This window comes from Pinus tabuliformis, chromosome 5_2, assembly GCF_031772625.1.
Source record: "Pinus tabuliformis cultivar Carrire ecotype Pingquan chromosome 5_2, CPIR1, whole genome shotgun sequence".
In the NCBI taxonomy this organism is placed as follows: domain Eukaryota; kingdom Viridiplantae; phylum Streptophyta; class Pinopsida; order Pinales; family Pinaceae; genus Pinus; species Pinus tabuliformis.
Genome location: NC_142306.1, coordinates 738,212,461 through 738,231,509, shown reverse-complemented (window position 1 = coordinate 738,231,509; position 19,049 = coordinate 738,212,461). Strand labels below are relative to the sequence as shown.

The 19,049-nt window shown below is 38.7% G+C and overlaps 1 protein-coding gene across 3 annotated transcripts in view; it reads right to left on the bottom strand.

Annotated features, from left to right (window-relative positions):
- The window catches only part of LOC149161347 (uncharacterized), an 81,856-nt gene extending 69,576 nt beyond the window's left edge, over positions 1-12,280 (bottom strand). Inside the window, exons 1-2 of one of the 3 annotated variants that reach the window (XM_089436945.1) lie at positions 11,798-12,280; positions 11,602-11,675 (exon numbers count right to left, since the gene is read on the bottom strand). In XM_089436945.1, coding sequence (XP_089293071.1) covers positions 11,602-11,675; positions 11,798-12,154 — 431 coding nt within the window. In that variant the 5' untranslated portion in view covers positions 12,155-12,280. The remainder of the gene's footprint in view (positions 1-11,601; positions 11,676-11,797) is intronic. The other 2 variants (XM_089436946.1, XM_089436947.1) reach the window with 2 other exon arrangements.
- Positions 12,281-19,049: the final 6,769 nt, after the last annotated feature.

Genomic DNA, 19,049 nt, shown 5'->3' with positions numbered 1-19,049 from the left:
TAATTTAATTAGTCAAAAATTAAATTTCTCCTAAGTCTAACTTAGGGAAAATGATTAATTAACAACAATTAATTCATAAATGTGAGATTTCTCTAGAAACTCACATGGATCAAATCAAAAATGATCTTAGTCGTTGATGAGGATTTAATCATGGCCATTGGTGAGCCAACGAGAGATTATAAGAGGAGGTCGATGGGGTTGGAGCTAAACAAACAAGAAGAGCGAACTTCCTTAGCAAATCGATTTTCTAGAGAGCAACATTTAGCCTAAAGAATTCATGCCAGAAGGAAGCAGAAGCAAGAGGGAGATCAGTAGCAGATTTCCAAAGGAGATTTCCAATTCCGGAAGAGTCCGCTGAGGGAGCGACGAGTTTTACTCAGGAAGCTGTGCAAGGCCTGCACAAGGGGCTTCAGAGGAAAGTTCGATTCAGCCAGAGGAGGAGTCGATTCAATTCCTATGGTTCGAAATAAATTCTAAGAGGCCAAGTGAGTCACTTTCCAGGGAAAAGACAGGCAAAACTGCAGGATTCAAAGTGATTCAACGTGTTCCGAAGGCAGTGCAAATTAGCCTGCGCAATTGCTACATTGAGGCTCACGCAGGGGCTTTTCGTGTAGCCCAGATTAGCCAAATTTCGAAGCAAAATCAGTGGTGGTGTAATGGCATTGGTCTCACAAATAGTTTGCCAATATTTCTCTCAAATTGGATTGCTCGATTAAGCATCCAAATTGTACTCAGAATTTGTCGCTGCATAATAATAAAACACTCATCTATTACACTGATTTTCCCACATTGGGTTTTTCTGGGGACATTTGTCCAAAGATAAATATGTCAAATTTTTATGGTGTGTTAGCATTTTCTTAGCTTCCAATTTATTTCTGCAGCGTTTTTATTGTGAAGAAATTGCAGTGTGATTAATTCATTATTTTGTTGTAACAAAATAAACTGCATAATTTTATCAGTTAGAAGAATTAATTTCAGTTACTGCAATTAAGGAAAATTTTCACAAGGACGTGTCATGTTACTCTATATATGATGTGGTGGATGCCAAACAGAAAATGATATGTGACGCATAAAAATAGATACTAAATCCTAACCCTAATCATCAATATCACCCTCTGACCATTAAAATAAGATAGAAAAAGGGTAACATGTCAAATTGAGATTTTGTTTGGGTGATGCATACATTTTTACCAGGGTCATGACAGAGCAGGTCAACAATCACTGCCACCAACATCAAGGCATATAAAGGGCTTGGTGCTCTTGATTAAATGCTAGTTCCATACCCTCATACATGACAGAATAGAATGGAAACGTTGAAATCCACTAAATCATAAAATCCTGAAAAAATTGTTGTCTATTGGATTTTAAGTGGGATCTAAAATTTTACTTTCTCCGTATGAATTCCAATGAAGTTGGAACCAATCTCAAACATCCTGAAACAATTATTGGTAATGTTAATTACGTAGCATTAGTGCGGCCTGGAAAATTCCACTTTCCCAACAGTTGGAATCCCTTCTAACACTATGCAATAAACCTCAACTACATTACAAATTGCCTCAAAGCTTCAACTTGCTAAGTGAAATGACAAAAAAATAAGGCATTATGACTCACAACTGCTAATTTTTAGTAAACCACGCAAAAAAATTGGAAAAAAATATATCATGACTTTTTAGTAAACCACACGACGTTTACTTTACAAACAAACAAAAAAATCGTGATTTTTTAGGGTCGAAAAATCAGTGATGTTATCCACGTTGCAATATCCTTCTTTTACTTTAAAACCAAATACAAGTAAAGAATAGTTTTCCTTGATAGTAAGGGCATGTGGTGTCAATTGGGTCTAGCCCGGGCGTTGAGCAAAGGAGTTTTATCCTCCCTACCCAATTTCAATTCTCGCAAGTGACATATTGAGCTCCTATTGATTATATTGTTGACAAAACTTCAAGCTTCTAAAGAATCCATTTTACACTGAGTGCCATCCACGGAATGAGGGAAAGTGCCCAGTGGGTTCCCCACAAAATGCATTAGGCGTAAAAAAAATGGTCACACAATTACACTAGATATTTGGTTACACCTAAAATATGAGGATTGTTACTAGGTTAGCGTAGGTTGTGACTATATCCAAATGAGTTCATTGTTTGAACATTAACTGATTTTTTGAGTTCTAATAAGTCGTTTTGCAACTACATGAGCAATCCCTACTCTAGGGGTTATGATTTGGTCATATCATAGAACTTTCATTATATCAATGTTTGGGTATCTGTGTCTTGTTTTCTGAATAAAGGGTTATGTTGTGATCAGGTTGCCTTAAGTTAGTCTAGATAAGACCTGGAGGGTTTAATTTATGATAGTATTCTTCTCTAGAGGCAATCACTTTACGCATAGGCAATGTTATCGCTCAAAATATATAAGCACCGCGACAACGACTCAAGTTGGGGGTCGTCACCCCAATCACCAACCTCTCCATTTAAGCTATCTCCCAACAGCAAACTATGGGGGGTAGACCCTATGGAAATGAGATGAAGAATGACTAGTTGGGAGCCAACTAGTCAAGGAGACACAGTTGAGTGACCAAGTACTTGTTTAGATTTAGCAAGATGTTAAGGGTTCAATAAGATTTATAAGATTTAAAACCAATGCCTTATGAAGTCGATGCTCTTGCTTTACAAATTTTAAGACCAAGTACATGATGGACAACTATCGCTTTGATGAGTAACCATCCTATATGAAATTCAGCAGTGTGACGCTACCTACGAGAAGGAAGGATCCGAGATAGGGATTCAGCAGTGTGACGCTAAGGGAAGGATAGTCAACACAATGTGGACAAGCCAAATGGATACAAAAGGCAACAACAGTGGCGTTGAGCAAACCAAAAGGGGATTCCACGCTAAAATCAATCAACTGATGAAGAAAATCGATCTGCTCCAAATAGATCCGATCATAACAATCTGAAACTCAAGGATCAAATGATGGCCATCGTGCAAGTGTTGGAGGAGCTCCAAACTTTGACAGCAAAATTGACCAGGCAAGATGACGAGAGGAGGCTTTGTGCAGTCAATTAGTGGGCCTCCAAGAACAGGAAAACTTTATGAATACCACGCTCTGTGAAATTGACAATGAAACTTGGAGGCAACATCGGCAGGGTCTGGACTTCAACCAACCAACATTTGGGGAATAAGTCAATTGTAACTAACACATGTTGTGTTGTAAATTTTGTTTTCTACTGGGTTATTTTTGTAGAATCTGTACCTCCATGTTTGTTGTTGTCATAGTATGTAGTCCTAAAAGAATGCTTATAGAAAATCCTAGCTATAGGGACTTAACAAAAGGGGGATCATATTGTAAAATTTCATGTGTATATCATGTGATCGAGCACAAATTTAATACAAATTCTACTCATTCATGATAAAAAAAAAAAAGACGAAACCCTAATTCTACAACAAACACAAGATGAAAGAAGATACTTGCAACAAATTTGCACAAAATCACCATAGAATCACCATTTATCATCCAAGATCCAATCACAATATCCTTCCCAAGACAATTTCCTCATTCAATGCTCAATAGAAACCAAGAGAAAATAGACAACCTAGTGTGCACTACTCTCCAAGTGTAAGTGTGACAATGATCCAAAACTAAATCGACTTCCCTCTATTAATATGAGGGAAATCAAGTCAATTTAGCCTAAAACTAGACTAAAAGCCCTAAAAATAATATAATGTGTGATTACAAGTTGGATAGGTCACAAGTCGACCCCTTAAATATAGCTAATACAAAGAACAAACATAAATACAAGCCTCTTTTAAGCCACATGTGTGAGCTAAAAGGCCTCCAAAGATGACGTCATCCTCTAAAAGGTGCATCTCTCATCAAAATATGCCATGGATGACTCAATAAGGTGCTCCTCACTCCAAAAGCTACCTCCTCATGAAAGTTAATTCTCTTATACTAGATATGATTTATTTTTACTTCAACGATTTATTAAAAACCTATAAAATATTTATCTCAAATATTTTTGAAATTGTTCATAAAATAAACACACAAGTATATTAACTCAAAAAAATAAAATGCAGTGGAAATAAAATGGAAAGATCAAGCACACTACAACAGCAAATTTGTACCCAACACAATCTTCCTTAATATTAAATTTCTCAATAAAATCTAGGCCTAGACCCAAAAATAATACAAAAAAAATTATAATCGATGGGAACCTGGAAACTTAGCCCCACTACTCAAGGAAATCGGCCCCTAAAAATCAACCCTCCTGAAGAAACTCGGCCATAGAGAAATAGACATGTCTCACAAGCAAATTAGGCCCCCTTTCTTCTCACCTCGTACAACCCATACGCACTTGAGAAAATTGGCCTTTGTGGATATTTCGACCTCTTCCATAATTCGGCCCTCCTCTTTAGCAACTCAACCTCCCTCTCCCCTAAACATAGTCTCCCTAAATTTCTCCGGAAATTCCTTGCTACACTTCTCGTCACTTCTCTTCTATCTAATCAAGCCTCTCGCTCTAAAGAAAAACACTTCCTCCACAACTATGTGTCTTCACCTCTCCCTTAGACTTATTTTATAATTTCAGTAAGCCAGAATCCCTAACCATAATCTCCTAAGTGATCAATGGCTAGAATTAAATCATAAGCCTCACTTGAGATCAACGGTTCAGATTGTACTTTTCATAAGTTAACCTTAGGAAAGAAATCATAAAATCACTTACTCCACCAAGCAAACACCTAAAGAGGCAATCAAATATCTTCTACATGCTAAGACACGAAGACGATGTAGAAGACCTTCTGAGGTTACAAAATCAACAATGTAAGGTGCTAATCATCAAGCAAAGGCGCTCTCAACAAGACTTCATCCTCAAAATTGGCCCACATCATCCATCCAAGCCACATGAAGGGGACGTCATGGAGTTAGGCCATGCCAACATCATGCAAAGCAGTGTACACCCCCTCCAAAGGGGTCTCAAGTCATCATCATCATCAAAACATCCCATAAACAAGGCAACATCCATTAAGAAGGTGCAATGCTAACCTAGGGGTTAACTATCATGTCTAGGGTACATCAACTCTCTAGGAAATTCCCTGTCTCAGAAGTGTAATGTTTCAAGTCCTAAAGGGGGAGGCTAGTGTCATCAATTGTGTTAGATACTTCGCCAATCAACTCCCTTCAACAAGTGGTGAACATCCTAGCTTTGGTGCCTAGTGAAGTCAACAAAATGGGTTAAACGTCCTCTCTAAAGTGTTGGAGAAGCATTGTACAATCCCTCTAGGGATAGCAATTGTGCTTAAGAGCAAGCATTTAAAACATACTCATGGAATCAAATGAGACCAACATCATAGATGCAAGAACCATAAGAGTACTAGAGTGAGCCATATTTAATGTGAAATGCATCAAAGTACTTTACACAAATATCATCTTAAATGTCTTACTAGCTTATGATTTGTAAACAAGTTAGTATGCTTATATATGGGAGGATTATCACAAGGCCCTATTTGGCTCTTCTGACCCTAAGGGGAGGAACAATTCCTAGAAGGTACAAGTGCTCAACGACATGGTAGGGGTTTACTTCATGGAGGATGTCACAATCTTTGTACCAGTTATGAAATTCCAACATCCTTGAGACTTATGATGTGAAGAGGAGCAATCGTGGGACTTGAGTCACCCCATTCCTTGGCCTATATTTACCACCCCTCTTGTTTTTTCTTTTTCTTTGCAAATATAGCTTGGGTTATAGGCATTTATTGATTCATTACTGACCCCTTAAAGATGAAGTGTTTCATTGCACATCAAGGTTGGGATAATCAAAGTTCCTTTTATTTAGATAGCTCATACATGAGCTAGGTACTAGGTGAGGGATAATGAGAGGGATAGAGCTCAAGCTAAGCTTTTGTCCACATGCTTTCATTTATCCCTGCTAAATCTTTTTCATTTTAACATTATGGCACATTCTTTTTCTTTCTTCTATTGCACCAACATCTTAGTGCAAAGTTTTTGGGCCCCTACTCAAAGATGAGAAAAACAGGGAACCAATACTGGTAACATATAGAAATCAACCTGAAGATGGGATGTGAATACAAAGGAGAGATAGAAAATGTATGGATTACCATGGACATGCAACGTCAATCAAAGCCTCCTATTTGTGCCCCTCATAGACAGTGAAAGAAAGGCCTCTAGGAAGGTTACACTGGACTAGGAGCAAGTGATAACCACCAAGGTGAAACATGGAAACAAGAATACAACCACAATCGATCTATCATCCAATTCAACCTATGATCCATACTAGAATACCCTTAGACATTAAATGAAAGCATTTGAATAAAAAATTGGTTAATGTACCTCATATTTGATGACCCACTTTCATCAAATGAGCAAGCTAGATGAATTAAAGCACTGACCAGAGCATGGATGGGAGGCATCTGAAGACTGAGACTAGTTATCTGTGGATAATCATATGGCCGGTGGTTGGCAAGCTGAAATAGCCGCAGAAAAAATTTCTCCTAGGGGTTACCCAATTGAGTGGGTAACACTACCTTAAAAAGGTATAAGTTCAACATGTGAGGGGACTAATTCATTTCATGGAGTTGAATCTGAAATGAAACAGCACCTTCTTCTTTGGGGAGAATAGTTCAGCCATATTCAAGGCAATTGATTTAGGAGACAATTATTGCAAGATGAAGCAAGAGGGCATATTTGAGGGTTGTTGGCTTACATTGCAAATAAGAAAATGGCATGCTTCAGGTGATTAGAAACAGGCCTATGTGAATAGAGGGATAAGATAGCTCATGGGGAAGATGAGAGCACTGTATATATTGCCAAACAAAGTACTATTACACAACGATGACCTACGAATTTTGTCAAGGGCAAGCATCCTTTTCTTGAGCAGAACCTTTCTGCTGTACTTGCTATTATAATTCATCTCGGCTGGAAGTGACAGAGTGCAGTTTCTAATAGGATAACAGTTCTGGGAGTAGCAGAGGTTCTGAATGAGAGGATAAATTCAATTTCTGTTGGATCTGATGATCAGAAAAAAAATATTTAAGTGAATAAACAGCTAGTCTTACTAAAAGTCAGCAAGCAGCCTATATATCAATAAGCCTCATCTATGCACCTAAAAGAATAATTTGTGCCTAAGCCAACCTATACACTATTGTACCTGGCCTGATCTATACATTATTGTGCTGGAACCAAACTGGGTTGGTGGGTTAAGTGAGCACTATTAATTATACCAGCACATGTACAGGCAAGAGAAGTAGTGCTTCTGCAACGCATTCCCTTTGACAAGGTGTGAAATGAGACGCAAATGATTTGGAACTTGGGTAGAAATTTATAACATCATATAGAAGGCATGTTACAGATCAATCCATCGAGCTTTGAGATACTTTTAGACAAGAAAGATGTGGTACTTAATATAGCCTTATCTTTTATCTCATAGAGAGGAGTATGATTCAGGAGGTCAAATTTTAGTTTCTAGCAGATTACTCCTGGTTTGGAGGTTAGAACAGGTATCATGTGAACTCATGACTCAAAAGAGAACTTGCAACCCATATCTGAACAGCACATAAGCATGTGGCGGTTTGAGAAGCTTGTTTATTCTGATAGTTAAGTGTCCCATCAAGAGGGGTACACTGTCTAAAAAGGGTTCCAAATTCCAATTTTTACTTATCCGGCAATCACTAAAACCACTTGTCTATGCATGATATGGCCAGTTCAGTCCTAATCTGCATGAAGTGGGATAAAGCATATTACTGTCATTACCTGGATGATGAGTGAACCCTTCCAGAATTATCCCCTTTTTCTATTTCCGATTGCCAATGAGAACTCTCCACCCATCAACAGATTGGTGCATGCGATAAATCAGTGAACAGAAAATACTAAGCAGTTGCATGTGCATATTTACCAGATTATGAAAGCACAGCCCAATGGACAGTGATATATCAGTTTGATGGATAGCATGCATTCTCAGATGCAGGGCACACTGAATCTATTACACCTCGTTTATATTCTATTTTGGAAAGCATGCACATGCAAGCAGTTGCATGTGCATATTTACCAGATTATGAAAGCACCACCCAAGGGTCAGTGACACATCAGTTTGATGGATAACATGCATTCTCAGACTTAGCACACACTAAATCTATTAATCCTCAATTATATTCTATTTTGGACAGCATGCACATGCATTCTCAGACCTAGGGCACAGTTTTCAAGGAGGCAGAGTTGTATAAAATGAGAAAACTTCATTGTATCGGGGCTGTATCACCTGAGATTGAACCTCAGGTTTGCTTGTAATTGCGAAAGGTCCTGACAAATAATAAAAACTTAAGCGCTTGGTCCACAAACTCTCTCTTTTCATTAGAACTGAATGTTAAATTTCCTTAGGATTCTGCTTGCTGCTTGAATGAACAATCTGAAACTACTTTTCTTTTCACCAAGACACAGAATTTCTCAACAATAGAAGCAGCGGAATTAAACACAGAGATAAAGACACAATTACACAAGAGACACAATAATTTTCTAGGGAACCCAACTGGGAAAACCCTCTCCTTGCTGTGGTATTTTATTGATAGAGTATACAGATCAAATACAAGGCACTGGCAAACTGTCTACTGAGAACAGAGTTGTTCTCCTCCTAGCCTAGCCTAGACTTGCCCTGAACTTTACTTGATCACAGCTCCTATCCTTTGCGCACAAACAGGGCCAAAATCCTTGTGCACTAGCCTCTCTTCTTGGCTCCTAAATTCATGTGCACAGGGCCTCCTATTTTGCAGCACAAATCCCTCAATCTATGCGCACTTGGTACTCAATAATACGCACACCACAAGCAGGAAGCTCACACACAATTCTTGTGCACTCTCTCACAATCCTGTGAGCTATTGTCTTGTCTCACAACCTTGTGCACAAAACAACTTTTGAATTTTGTGCCTTCGTCCTCCTTGTATGCTATTCGATCATGCTATAACTGGCAAGCTTATTTTTAGAACTCGGACTTGAGATTGATTTCTTAACTGGGTCAAACTAACTCTTCTAACTCGTCCTTGCCTCAATTAGACACTAAGGCTCTCACTTGTCTTTTTCCGAATATAAACTCGCACTTGGAGAGCCACATAACTGAGCCTCCAACAGTCGCATGAACAAACTAACTCATCCTTTGCCATGAACTCGTACTTGACAAAAGAAGAACACATTGAGGTCTTTCTTGACTAAGGCACAAGTCAAGAAGACCTTCACTCGCTATTATTTTCAACACTGAATTCTGTAACAATGCATGCATTCTTCTTATTCTTTGTAATTTAGTCAGTTTTATGAGATTTTGTGGATATTTCTTCCCTGATTTAATAAATCTGTTGCAAACCTAAGCAGTTATTCCAAACCCCAAGGGTTGGTAAGGCAATGAAATTTCCCCTTGATTGCATTTGAAGTTTAAACGACCAGGATAGGGCTGTCTTTTCAGCATTGATCATTGGGTTAGAGTCAAATTACCTGGTGAGATTCATCCATTGGGGATGCCTCACTGGAATTCTCCATTACTGCATAGACATGGGCCCTTGTTTCTCTTTGACTCCATTGCCTATGGCAGGCACCAGTCTTCCAGATTCCTCTATAGAATTGCTAGTTTTATCATTGTGTCCTTCATCTACCCGTTGATGCAATCCATGGGTCATAGGAAAAGATACGGATATTCCCCTGGTGTTGGCATGAACCAATCTAAAGCAAGAGACATGAACGTTAGATTTTAGAGTGACAACGGACATTGTGTCTAGAGTTGCACCAAGTCTCCATTGATAGTGCATGATTTGGTGTAAAGTCGTAAACATTATGTGTGCTTTGATTACTACGCATTACATTCTTGATCATGACATTCTTGCTACTCCATGCCCACAATTACCATGTAACCAATAGAAACAATAGATGGACCCTCCATAGATAAGCAAGGAAAACACCACAATCCAACTTATCACAATATAAGCAAGGGCATTCAATAAGGTCTTCGCAAGAAAAAATATTTTGGAATCATCACATCTTTGTGACATAATTTTTTTTTGTTATCTAACCCATGGGAGATTTGAATGCAAGGAGTTACTTAACAGTACACACATTCACCATCAATCCAAAATCCTGCGGGCCTTTGCAACATAAATTAAGCAAAAGGTACTCAACAATTATAAAACCAAAACTCAATTCAAACCAGAGATCAACAACCATCGAGTCACAAACATTTAAAAGCAATTCAAATGATTAAGAGTTAGTGAAGTAAATCAATTAAAGAAATTGAAATACTCCGAGGGCACCAACTGCATCAAAGGCTGAACTCACAAAGGAGGTGAAGTACGATCATGACTACAAAAACTTTGGAAGGTCCCTACTCCCTAGGGCCTGGTGTTTATTAAAGACCTCAATTGCTCCATAGCTCGTCCCCAGTCAGACCACCTCACCCCTGGGTACTCACCTAAGGACATCATCAAACTTTGTATCAATGCCTTCAGAGTAATAGATGGAGACAAGGGTACCTCTTCTCAGTCTTCCTCCTCTACTTCTACTTTTATTTATAGTTACAGTCTTGATGTTGAGCTAGGGCTTCAAAGTTCTTTGGCTTTTTTTCCTCGGCTGCACCTAGATCTTGTTACTCTTGCCTTATGGTCAATTGTATCTTCTTTTTGGTTAGCTTTATAGAAACTAGGATGTGTTGTAAACACTCCCCTAATCTATTGACCACTTAGTAGACTCTCTAATCCCGTTGACCTAGTTCTTGGTCATTTGTTGGACATTTATAGAATTATCTAATCTTATCAACGATTGACTTAAGGTCAAGCTATATATACAACTTTCAAGACAAGCTATGGCCATTGTGAATTCATAGCAGTGCCATTTGTGTTGAGTGACACATCAACTTCCTTTAGGTATTGGCGAAATAACAAATAGAATGGCAAACATTGGCTCTACTAAAAAGAGTGCAATCGTTAAAAAATAACACTTCGGGCCAGCATTGCAGTGTTCGGAATTCCAAATTATAATCTCCTATCTCCCTGATCTCTCTCGAACTTCCACTATCCAAATTGAAAGAAATGTGAACAGAGAAAAAGCTATCTTCGAGTCATATGACAGTTGAGAGGCTAATCGCATAGTCAAAAGCTACAATACATAGGCAGACTGCATGGCCAATCAGGCAGTTCAAGTCATGCTTCACAAAAAAGTCAGCTGGAATTTAGCTCATGCTTCAGAAAACCTTTTTATTTATCGGTCCCTTGTTTTTCAATTTGTCTTGAGATTCTTTCAGTATTTTCTCCTTTGGAGAATACAAGCCCAGGTGAAGAAGTGTATCTCTTATTAAAAATTTAACAAAAATAATGTTAGAAGTCAGAGATGTGGAGGCAAGGACTGACATTACCATTCGTCAAGTTTCAAAGCAAGTAGCCCCGATTTGAACAGCAAACAGTGTCGTTCTCTATTATCATATTTATATTGTAATGAACTCTCTTTGTAAGTCTGTTAGAAAGCGTGCAAATAGAACAGGGAAAGCTCTACATAGTATAAGAACGCATTTTTATTGGAATATACCATGCCATTTTGAAAAACAGGCAGAAGTATATTAACCTTGCTTTCAAAATAAACACTTGTTCAATTATTCCATGAATTAGGTTTAACAGCGCTGTTTGGAAGTTCAATTCCTTGGAGTTACAAAACAAACCAAAAATTTAATGAAACTTCAATTCCTTAGAGTTGCAACTCAACCAGAAAAATAATAAATAATAAAAACAAAAGCGTCTAGGATTTAACTTTAAACCCTTACCTTAGTGGGTTTAGCAGTCTGATGCAGTTCTTCTTCGGGAATAACAACCGGCCAAGACTGGCCGGCCTCCTTGAACATCTGTTGGGTCTCCAGCGCCTGACCCTTCTCCAGAATCGTCTTGCGAATGGTCTGGGCAGCAGTTTTGGAGCCGTCGATCACCTCTTCGACGCCATTGGTGAATGTCACAGTTATCTGAGGATGATGGTCATCCGTTCGTCTCTTCACAGTAATCTGGCAGTTGGGGTTAGACTCCTTGGCCTTAATTGAGTTGCATTGGGCCAGGAATTCAAGTGCTGATGCCGACCTTGGATCGAAGGCATTGAATTCGATCTTCACCTTCGACAAAAACTTTAACATTTTCGCAGACTTTCCTCGTTTTTCCAAAAACGAATTGTAAATGCGTCGCGCCGAATGAGTGCGTAATGGTCCTCTGATAATGGTGCTGTGATATTGGTTCCAACGAATTATATTGTTTCCATTAAAAAAAAAATCATCTTATAGCATAGGAAGGGAGGGTTATTTTTTTTAGGTAAAACTTATCCGAATAAATTAGTTGTTAAATTACTCTTGAAAACAATTATTATTGGTTATTAGTTAATGAAGTTGACTCATTATTATTATTCAATGAAAATTCTACCAGTTAGAATTTCAACTGAAATTCTAACAGGTAGAATTAATATGTTTATACTAGTTAGAATTAATTATTTATTAATGGTTTATAAGGAGCAATTTCCACTCTTACAAAATCTTTAATATGTTTTTTTTTATCGGTGGTCTATAAAGGGCAGATTTTCTGTCACACATCCATAAACAAACATATCAAAAATAAAATAAAAAATTCCACCATTGTAATTTCGATATGGCATGATTATAATTTGTTTACATCTATAATTGGCATATAATGATTCGTACTTAGGTAAAAGACTATTTCTAGATCCATATACAATATTCCATAGTTCAATTGAGCTCTGACAGGGATTTAAATACACATGCGATTTTCATTATGTATACATAGCGTTTTCTGCTTAGTCGCTCACGGTTTGGATTGCAATTGATTTGGTATTAATGATATGCTTTGCCACGGAGACATGGCAGGAGCAGGCTCCGTCCTCTCACTCAACTGCCCACCAACTGTACTACTTACCTCGTTCCCCTCGCTTCATCAACGGTGAGGAGGCTCGGACTTTGATCTGAGGGTTGTGCTTTGTCCTAGAAATCTTCAACGCTTTGTTTGCTAGTGATGAGTTTCATTACACTCCTTTGTTCTCCTGCGCTCGTCTCCGCTGCCAGGGATTCACTTCTGATAAGTTTGGCTCTACGAACAGGGTTTCGTCGCATGAGGGTTTATTGAGGGTCGAGGGTACCATGACGGTTGTAAATGGCTTCGCTTTCCCAATGCAGCAAGATCCAGGTGAGTATAAGGTCTATAACCTTTTGGATTTGCATACAGTTCAATGTCTATTGGCCTTTATTAATGTATTGCCACTCTCTGGTTGCAAGTGTAGCAGAAGCAGGCAAGAGATGCTTAGAATAGGGTTTCGCGGACCTTGCTTCTGTTCCCCTACTTTAGTCGTCCAATGGTTTACAGGTAAGTCCTGTTGAGCTGCTCTTGTATAATGATAACAAAGTAGGGAATTCGTTGGTTGATTCGTTGCTTGTTGTTCTCGGACAGTTGGGGTATGATGTCGAGGGTTTCCATATTCAAAGGCCTATTAAATTTCGGAATAGGGTTTTAGTTTAAGCCTATCGTATTATGTGGATGGGAAATTATACTTCTGTTTGAGAAGTTTATACAGAACATGTTCTCTTGTAGTCTTTTGATGGAAACCTTGTTTATATTGGGGTTAATACATTCAGTCTCCTTTGCAAATGTTTCAGGGTTTATTCGTTCATTTTCCGAAAATTCAGTAGAAGGCCAGAGTCCCTTCTCTGTGGCTTTCAGGTGTATCACTATCTGGCATGTGAGGCCTGTAGCTACGGCTACCCCATCATTTTTTTGTTGTTTAAAGGAACTGTAATGTAATTTGGGTGTACTTGATTCCGCATGCCCGAGTTCTGAGTAGTGGAGCTCTCGAAGAGCTAGGTAAATTCCAAGTTCGGAAATGTCAATGTGGAGTAATTGAGACTCTGGTCTATGTGTTTATTTTGTTTTTAAATTCCCAAATGCATAGCATTTGAAGTACTAGGTTCTTGTTTTAAGTTTAGTCATTGCTCTATATACACTATGTTGGAGGCACTCCATTTCTTTATATGCAATCTTTCGGATTTTCATGGAGTTTATCGAACTGTAATATATGACTCTGTATGTCGTTTCCATATGCAATCTTTTCGTTTTTCATGGAGTTTATCAAACTGTAATATATGTCTCTGTATGTCATTTCCGCGAATGCCCTTATTATACGAATGCATTATGCTTTTGCTTGCATGGTAATGTTTTTCCAAGGGTTTCAAGCGTTGACTTTATGATGCATATCATTATTCTGTTTCTGGGTTTTTAAATGCCAATCTCAGTAAATGTTAAAAGAAATAAATTACAGTGATTCTTAATCTGGAATTAAAACAGTCTTTTCCTAATGTTTCTACAATTACCTTCATTCAATTTTACATTGTTTCTTTTCTTGTTGTTCGCAAAAGATTATTTGCTCAATCTTTCTCCTCATCTTCCAATTAAAACACTAAGTTGTGCAGTTTCACTTCTATTTACGTTATGTTATACATGTTCTAGTTCTATTATTTGCTATGTTGTGCATGTTTAGTTTCATTTTTCCTTCTTAGCAGAAGAACATAATCAAGTTTATTTTCCTAAGTCTGTATCTAGTGCCAAATCTCTTTTATGTAGGTATTTCTGCCTCTAAGCTTCAGATATTCCTGTACAGTTCTAATTCCAATATTAACTATTCTTGTACAATACTAATTCCAAATATTAATTATTCTTGTACAGTACTAATTCCACATATAACTGCTACCTAATCTGACATTCAACACACAGCTTATAACAACATATTAATTCCAGGATTGTTACCTACCTGAACTGTTATAAAAGAAGAAAATTTCAACTATCGAAGTCACCTTTGTTACTTGCAGATTTCAATCCTCCCAACCATGAGACTTGCCATGAGGTCCAAGTCTCCCCCCAAGCTTGCTCATAAGACCAATGTCTCTCTACAAGTTTTGCACACAGTGCTTTAGCTATCTAGTCACCACCAGATTAGCTACTCTTCTGTCTGACCTCTCAACACGGTTCCTCCCTCTCACATGCCCCCCCCTAGGGCTTTCTTTGGAGCATTCATAATCAGGGAAGTAGTTAGGGTTTTCTTGGCAATTGCCTTCCCTAACTTCCTTGTTATGAGAAGTTACAAGATTTTTAATACTCAAACAATTTTCTCTCTTTAATAATTAACACACGTTAATACTTAATTCAAATAACAATCATAATATCCAGTTTTGTTTTTATTGTGGTAAAATAAAATATTTACAATTTTCTGGGGACATTACATCCCCCCCCCTTGAAATCAAACACTGTCCCGATGTTTTTCGGTCGCAAACAGTCTTGGAAAGGCTTCTTTCATGAGTTGTTCATCCTACCAGGTGGCTTCATCCATCCTAAAGTGTTGCCATTGCACTTTAACCTGGGTGATAGCTCGTTTCTGCAACATTACTTCTCTCCGATCGAGTATAACTAGAGGCTCGACCAAGAATTCTCCTTCCGATTCAACCTGAAACAAAACAGTAATTTGAATTAGTTTTCCATTATCATTAAAGTTTATTTGGCTTACCTAAGAAATTTTCTTACCTGTATACCTTGCCAACTGATTATGTGTTTCGGATCATAAACATATCTTTTCAACACAGACACATGGAAAACATTATGGACTCAAATATGGTTGGGTAAGGCAAGTTGGTATGCCATTGGCCCGACCCTTGCCAAAATTTGGAACGGACCACAAAACCAGGGTGCTAACCTAGCACACCCACTCCATTATAACATACTATTCTTAGCACGTACTCTCACATATACATGATATCCTACTTGGAATTCTCTGAAATTCCTTTTACAATCAACGAAGTTCTTTTGCCTATCTTGGGCAACCTTTAAGTTAGAACGCACCTTCTTAACCATCTCTTCCATTTCCTTTAACATCTCAGGTCCCAACATTAGCTTGTCCTCTGGTCCCCCCCCAACTAGATGGCGTGTGACACTTTCGTCCGTACAAAACTTCAAACGGGCTCATTTGTAAGGAGGTATGGTAACCATTATTATAAACAAATTCAACCAGATGTAAGTAATCTTCCCATTTGGTTGGTTGTTGCATTACATATGTTCTTAGCATGTCTTCCACTACCTGATTCACCCGTTGTGTTTGCCTATCCGTTTGAGGATGATAGGTGGTACTAAAGTTTAATTGAGTACCTAACCCTTCAAACATTGTCCTCTAGAAAGCTAATGTAAACTTTACATTACAGTCAGAAATTATAGTTTTTGGCAGCCCATGTAGCCTAAAAATATTTTGCATGAAAATATTGGCAATTTGTACTGCCCTGAAGGTGGAATGTACTGGAATAAAATGAGTTGGTTTGCTTAATTTGTCTACTACCACCATTATTGAGTCGTCTTTCTTTTTGGAATTGGGTAGTCCTGTTACACAGTAATTTGTCACTGTTGGTCACCGTCCCTATCGCCCTGGTTTCAGTACTTTGGAGGATGCATTCCGGGACCTGTGAGCAGTGACATAGCCTAAAAATACTTGCACTATGTTCCCCTGAGTATATACTCCATGTTCCATCAAGACACCTTCTGCAAATTTTCCCTGAAAAGTGCCCTTTTTCCATTGGCGCAGGTACCCAATGTCTGACCCGCGCCAATCACTCAGGTCCTCCAAAAGGGGCGCGCCCATTGGCGCTCTGTCTTAGAACACTGCCCGCGCCAGTCGAGTTTAGTAATGTTTTTTGCCAAAAGCACGACTGTATGATTTTTCCTCCCAAGTCATGTAATGCTTTAAGGAAAAAATCTAACTGATAAAGCTCGAGAGTCATGAGTCATCCTCGATATCTATCCGCAGTAGCTTTTCATGGATGTTTCCAATTCACGATGGGTGTCCTTGTACATTGAACCTTTCTACCTCCTTCAACTATAAAAGCCTGTCATTATTCATTAAGACAAGCTAGTTTGTGAGAGTTCTAGAGTAAGAATTCCAAGTTGATGAGTTCCGAAGTGCTGTAGTTTTGAGTTATTGAGTTGTTGGAGTAATGCTAGAGGGGTTATGCTGTCAGGAATCTGAGAGAGAGGGAATGCTGCTGCAAGGCATATAGCTGCTCGCCCAGCCAGAGGGAAGGTTCAGCGTCAGAACCTTGGTTGTAACTTTTCCTTTCTATTATTAATGAATGAGCGACTGCTGTTATAGTTCCAATCTCATTGTCTATTATAGCGATGTTGATTTATTTCCTTTCTGACTGAAATATATTTGTCATTATTGGTGGATTTTATGCTTGTATATGTTTCTTCGTTTACATGTGCAGGTGTCCGTTTGCAAGGATCGCAAGGACTATGACCTGCCAGAGCGAGGGAGCGGGAATACCAACTCTGCTTCAACTATAGCGTGGGATTCCAGGTTGGTCTCCTTAATTCACTTTTAATGCACAAGTAGGAACTTGCGTGGCAGCGTGGATTGTTTGTGGCTAGTTCTGTGTTAGGCTAGTGGGATCGCCTCTATTCGCAGAGGGGATTTACCTCACCAACAAATTGGCGACTCCACTGGGGATAGTTGTTTGTCTTGCATGTCAGTCTTTCTCGCTTATCTGATATCATGAACTTTCTGGGTCAATTCTGAAATTGCTACTTGCTGTTTGAGTCTTTTGGGCATTGTCAGTCAAACCCTGGGCTGTTCCATTTATTTTTTGTGTCAGTAAACTCGTCTGGCGCGGTTTTTCTTTTGACAGTCGCGCCAGTTGGCGCATGTTGCTCCACAGACACCCGCGCCAATTTACTGTTAGCGCGAGTTGCAGGTGCACAGTCGCGCCAACCCTGTGAATTTTGCCAGTTTGGTACTTGACAGCTCTTTAAACTCTGATTTTTTGCTTTTCATATCTTTTCCTACTTCTGGGAGTGTGTTGGACCTCTGTGTGACTTGTTGTTACCTTCATCCTTCAGTTGTTTGCTTATTTCTATCGATTTTGTATCCCAGCCCTAGAGTTTCTAGTGGCTTTGCATGTCGAGCCTTCTGTGGGACGTTGTGATTTGATCATCGAGTCAGTTGGTCGGTTGTTCTCCGCACACATCTAGTAGTTGTTGAAATTTGGTATTTTATATTTTCGAGTGAGTTACTTCTAGTTTGCTTGGATCTTGCTTGACTTCATTGAACGTCTTCGTGTTTTCCTTTGCTTTGACAGTTCATCTTCATGTTTCTGAATTGGTTCTATGTCCATTGAGTGAATTGTGTTTGTATTCGTGGATATCTCTTAAAGTTTGTTTACATGCATTATGCCATTTTAAAAATCAAAAAACAAAAGAGCTTTTTGCATTATTAGTTAGCATTTCTTGTTATTTGTCGCTTTTAAAAAGGAAAAAGAAAAACTTTTATTTCTCGTTATTAGCTGCATTAGGATCTGTGGTACTTGTTTGGTAATCATTTTGTTTGTGAAAAAAATCTCTACTCTCCTATAGGTAGGATTCATCGAATGAAACGGTATAATTTTGGCATATAGATTGCATCTAGGAAGTTTGGAGAGACCACATACGGTAGGACCAAAAACAGAGACATAATTGAAGATAAACTATAAAATGAACTCAATGAACATAACAACGCATTGGAACATAACGCAAACATTCTAGAGGTCTAGGCTAGAGACGTGTTCCGGCGTCGTTAAACCTGGTAGCTTACCGTCGAGTGGTTGGGTGATTCCTCCACGGTGAAACGATAAGTGCCAATACGGACTGTGCTCCCACGTACCGTCGAGTATATATTGGGAGACCCCTATAGGAATAAAGCCTTTATCCATAGGAAGCCGTGTCAGCCGCCCTACGATTCGCAATGCACTGAACACAGCATTCGGGAAGATTGACCGCCCGTACCCTAAAAAGTATTCTGCGGTTTTGCGAAAAGTTTGGCACACCCTCTACCTAGAATTCCAGAGCAGTCACTTTTGATCCTTTTTGGACTCCTTAAACGAAAAGGTGCCTGTGAGCTTCTTGTCACTTCGTGCTCATTAAACATTCGAAGGAGACTAGAGTCATCTTTTCGCCCTTTTCTCGACT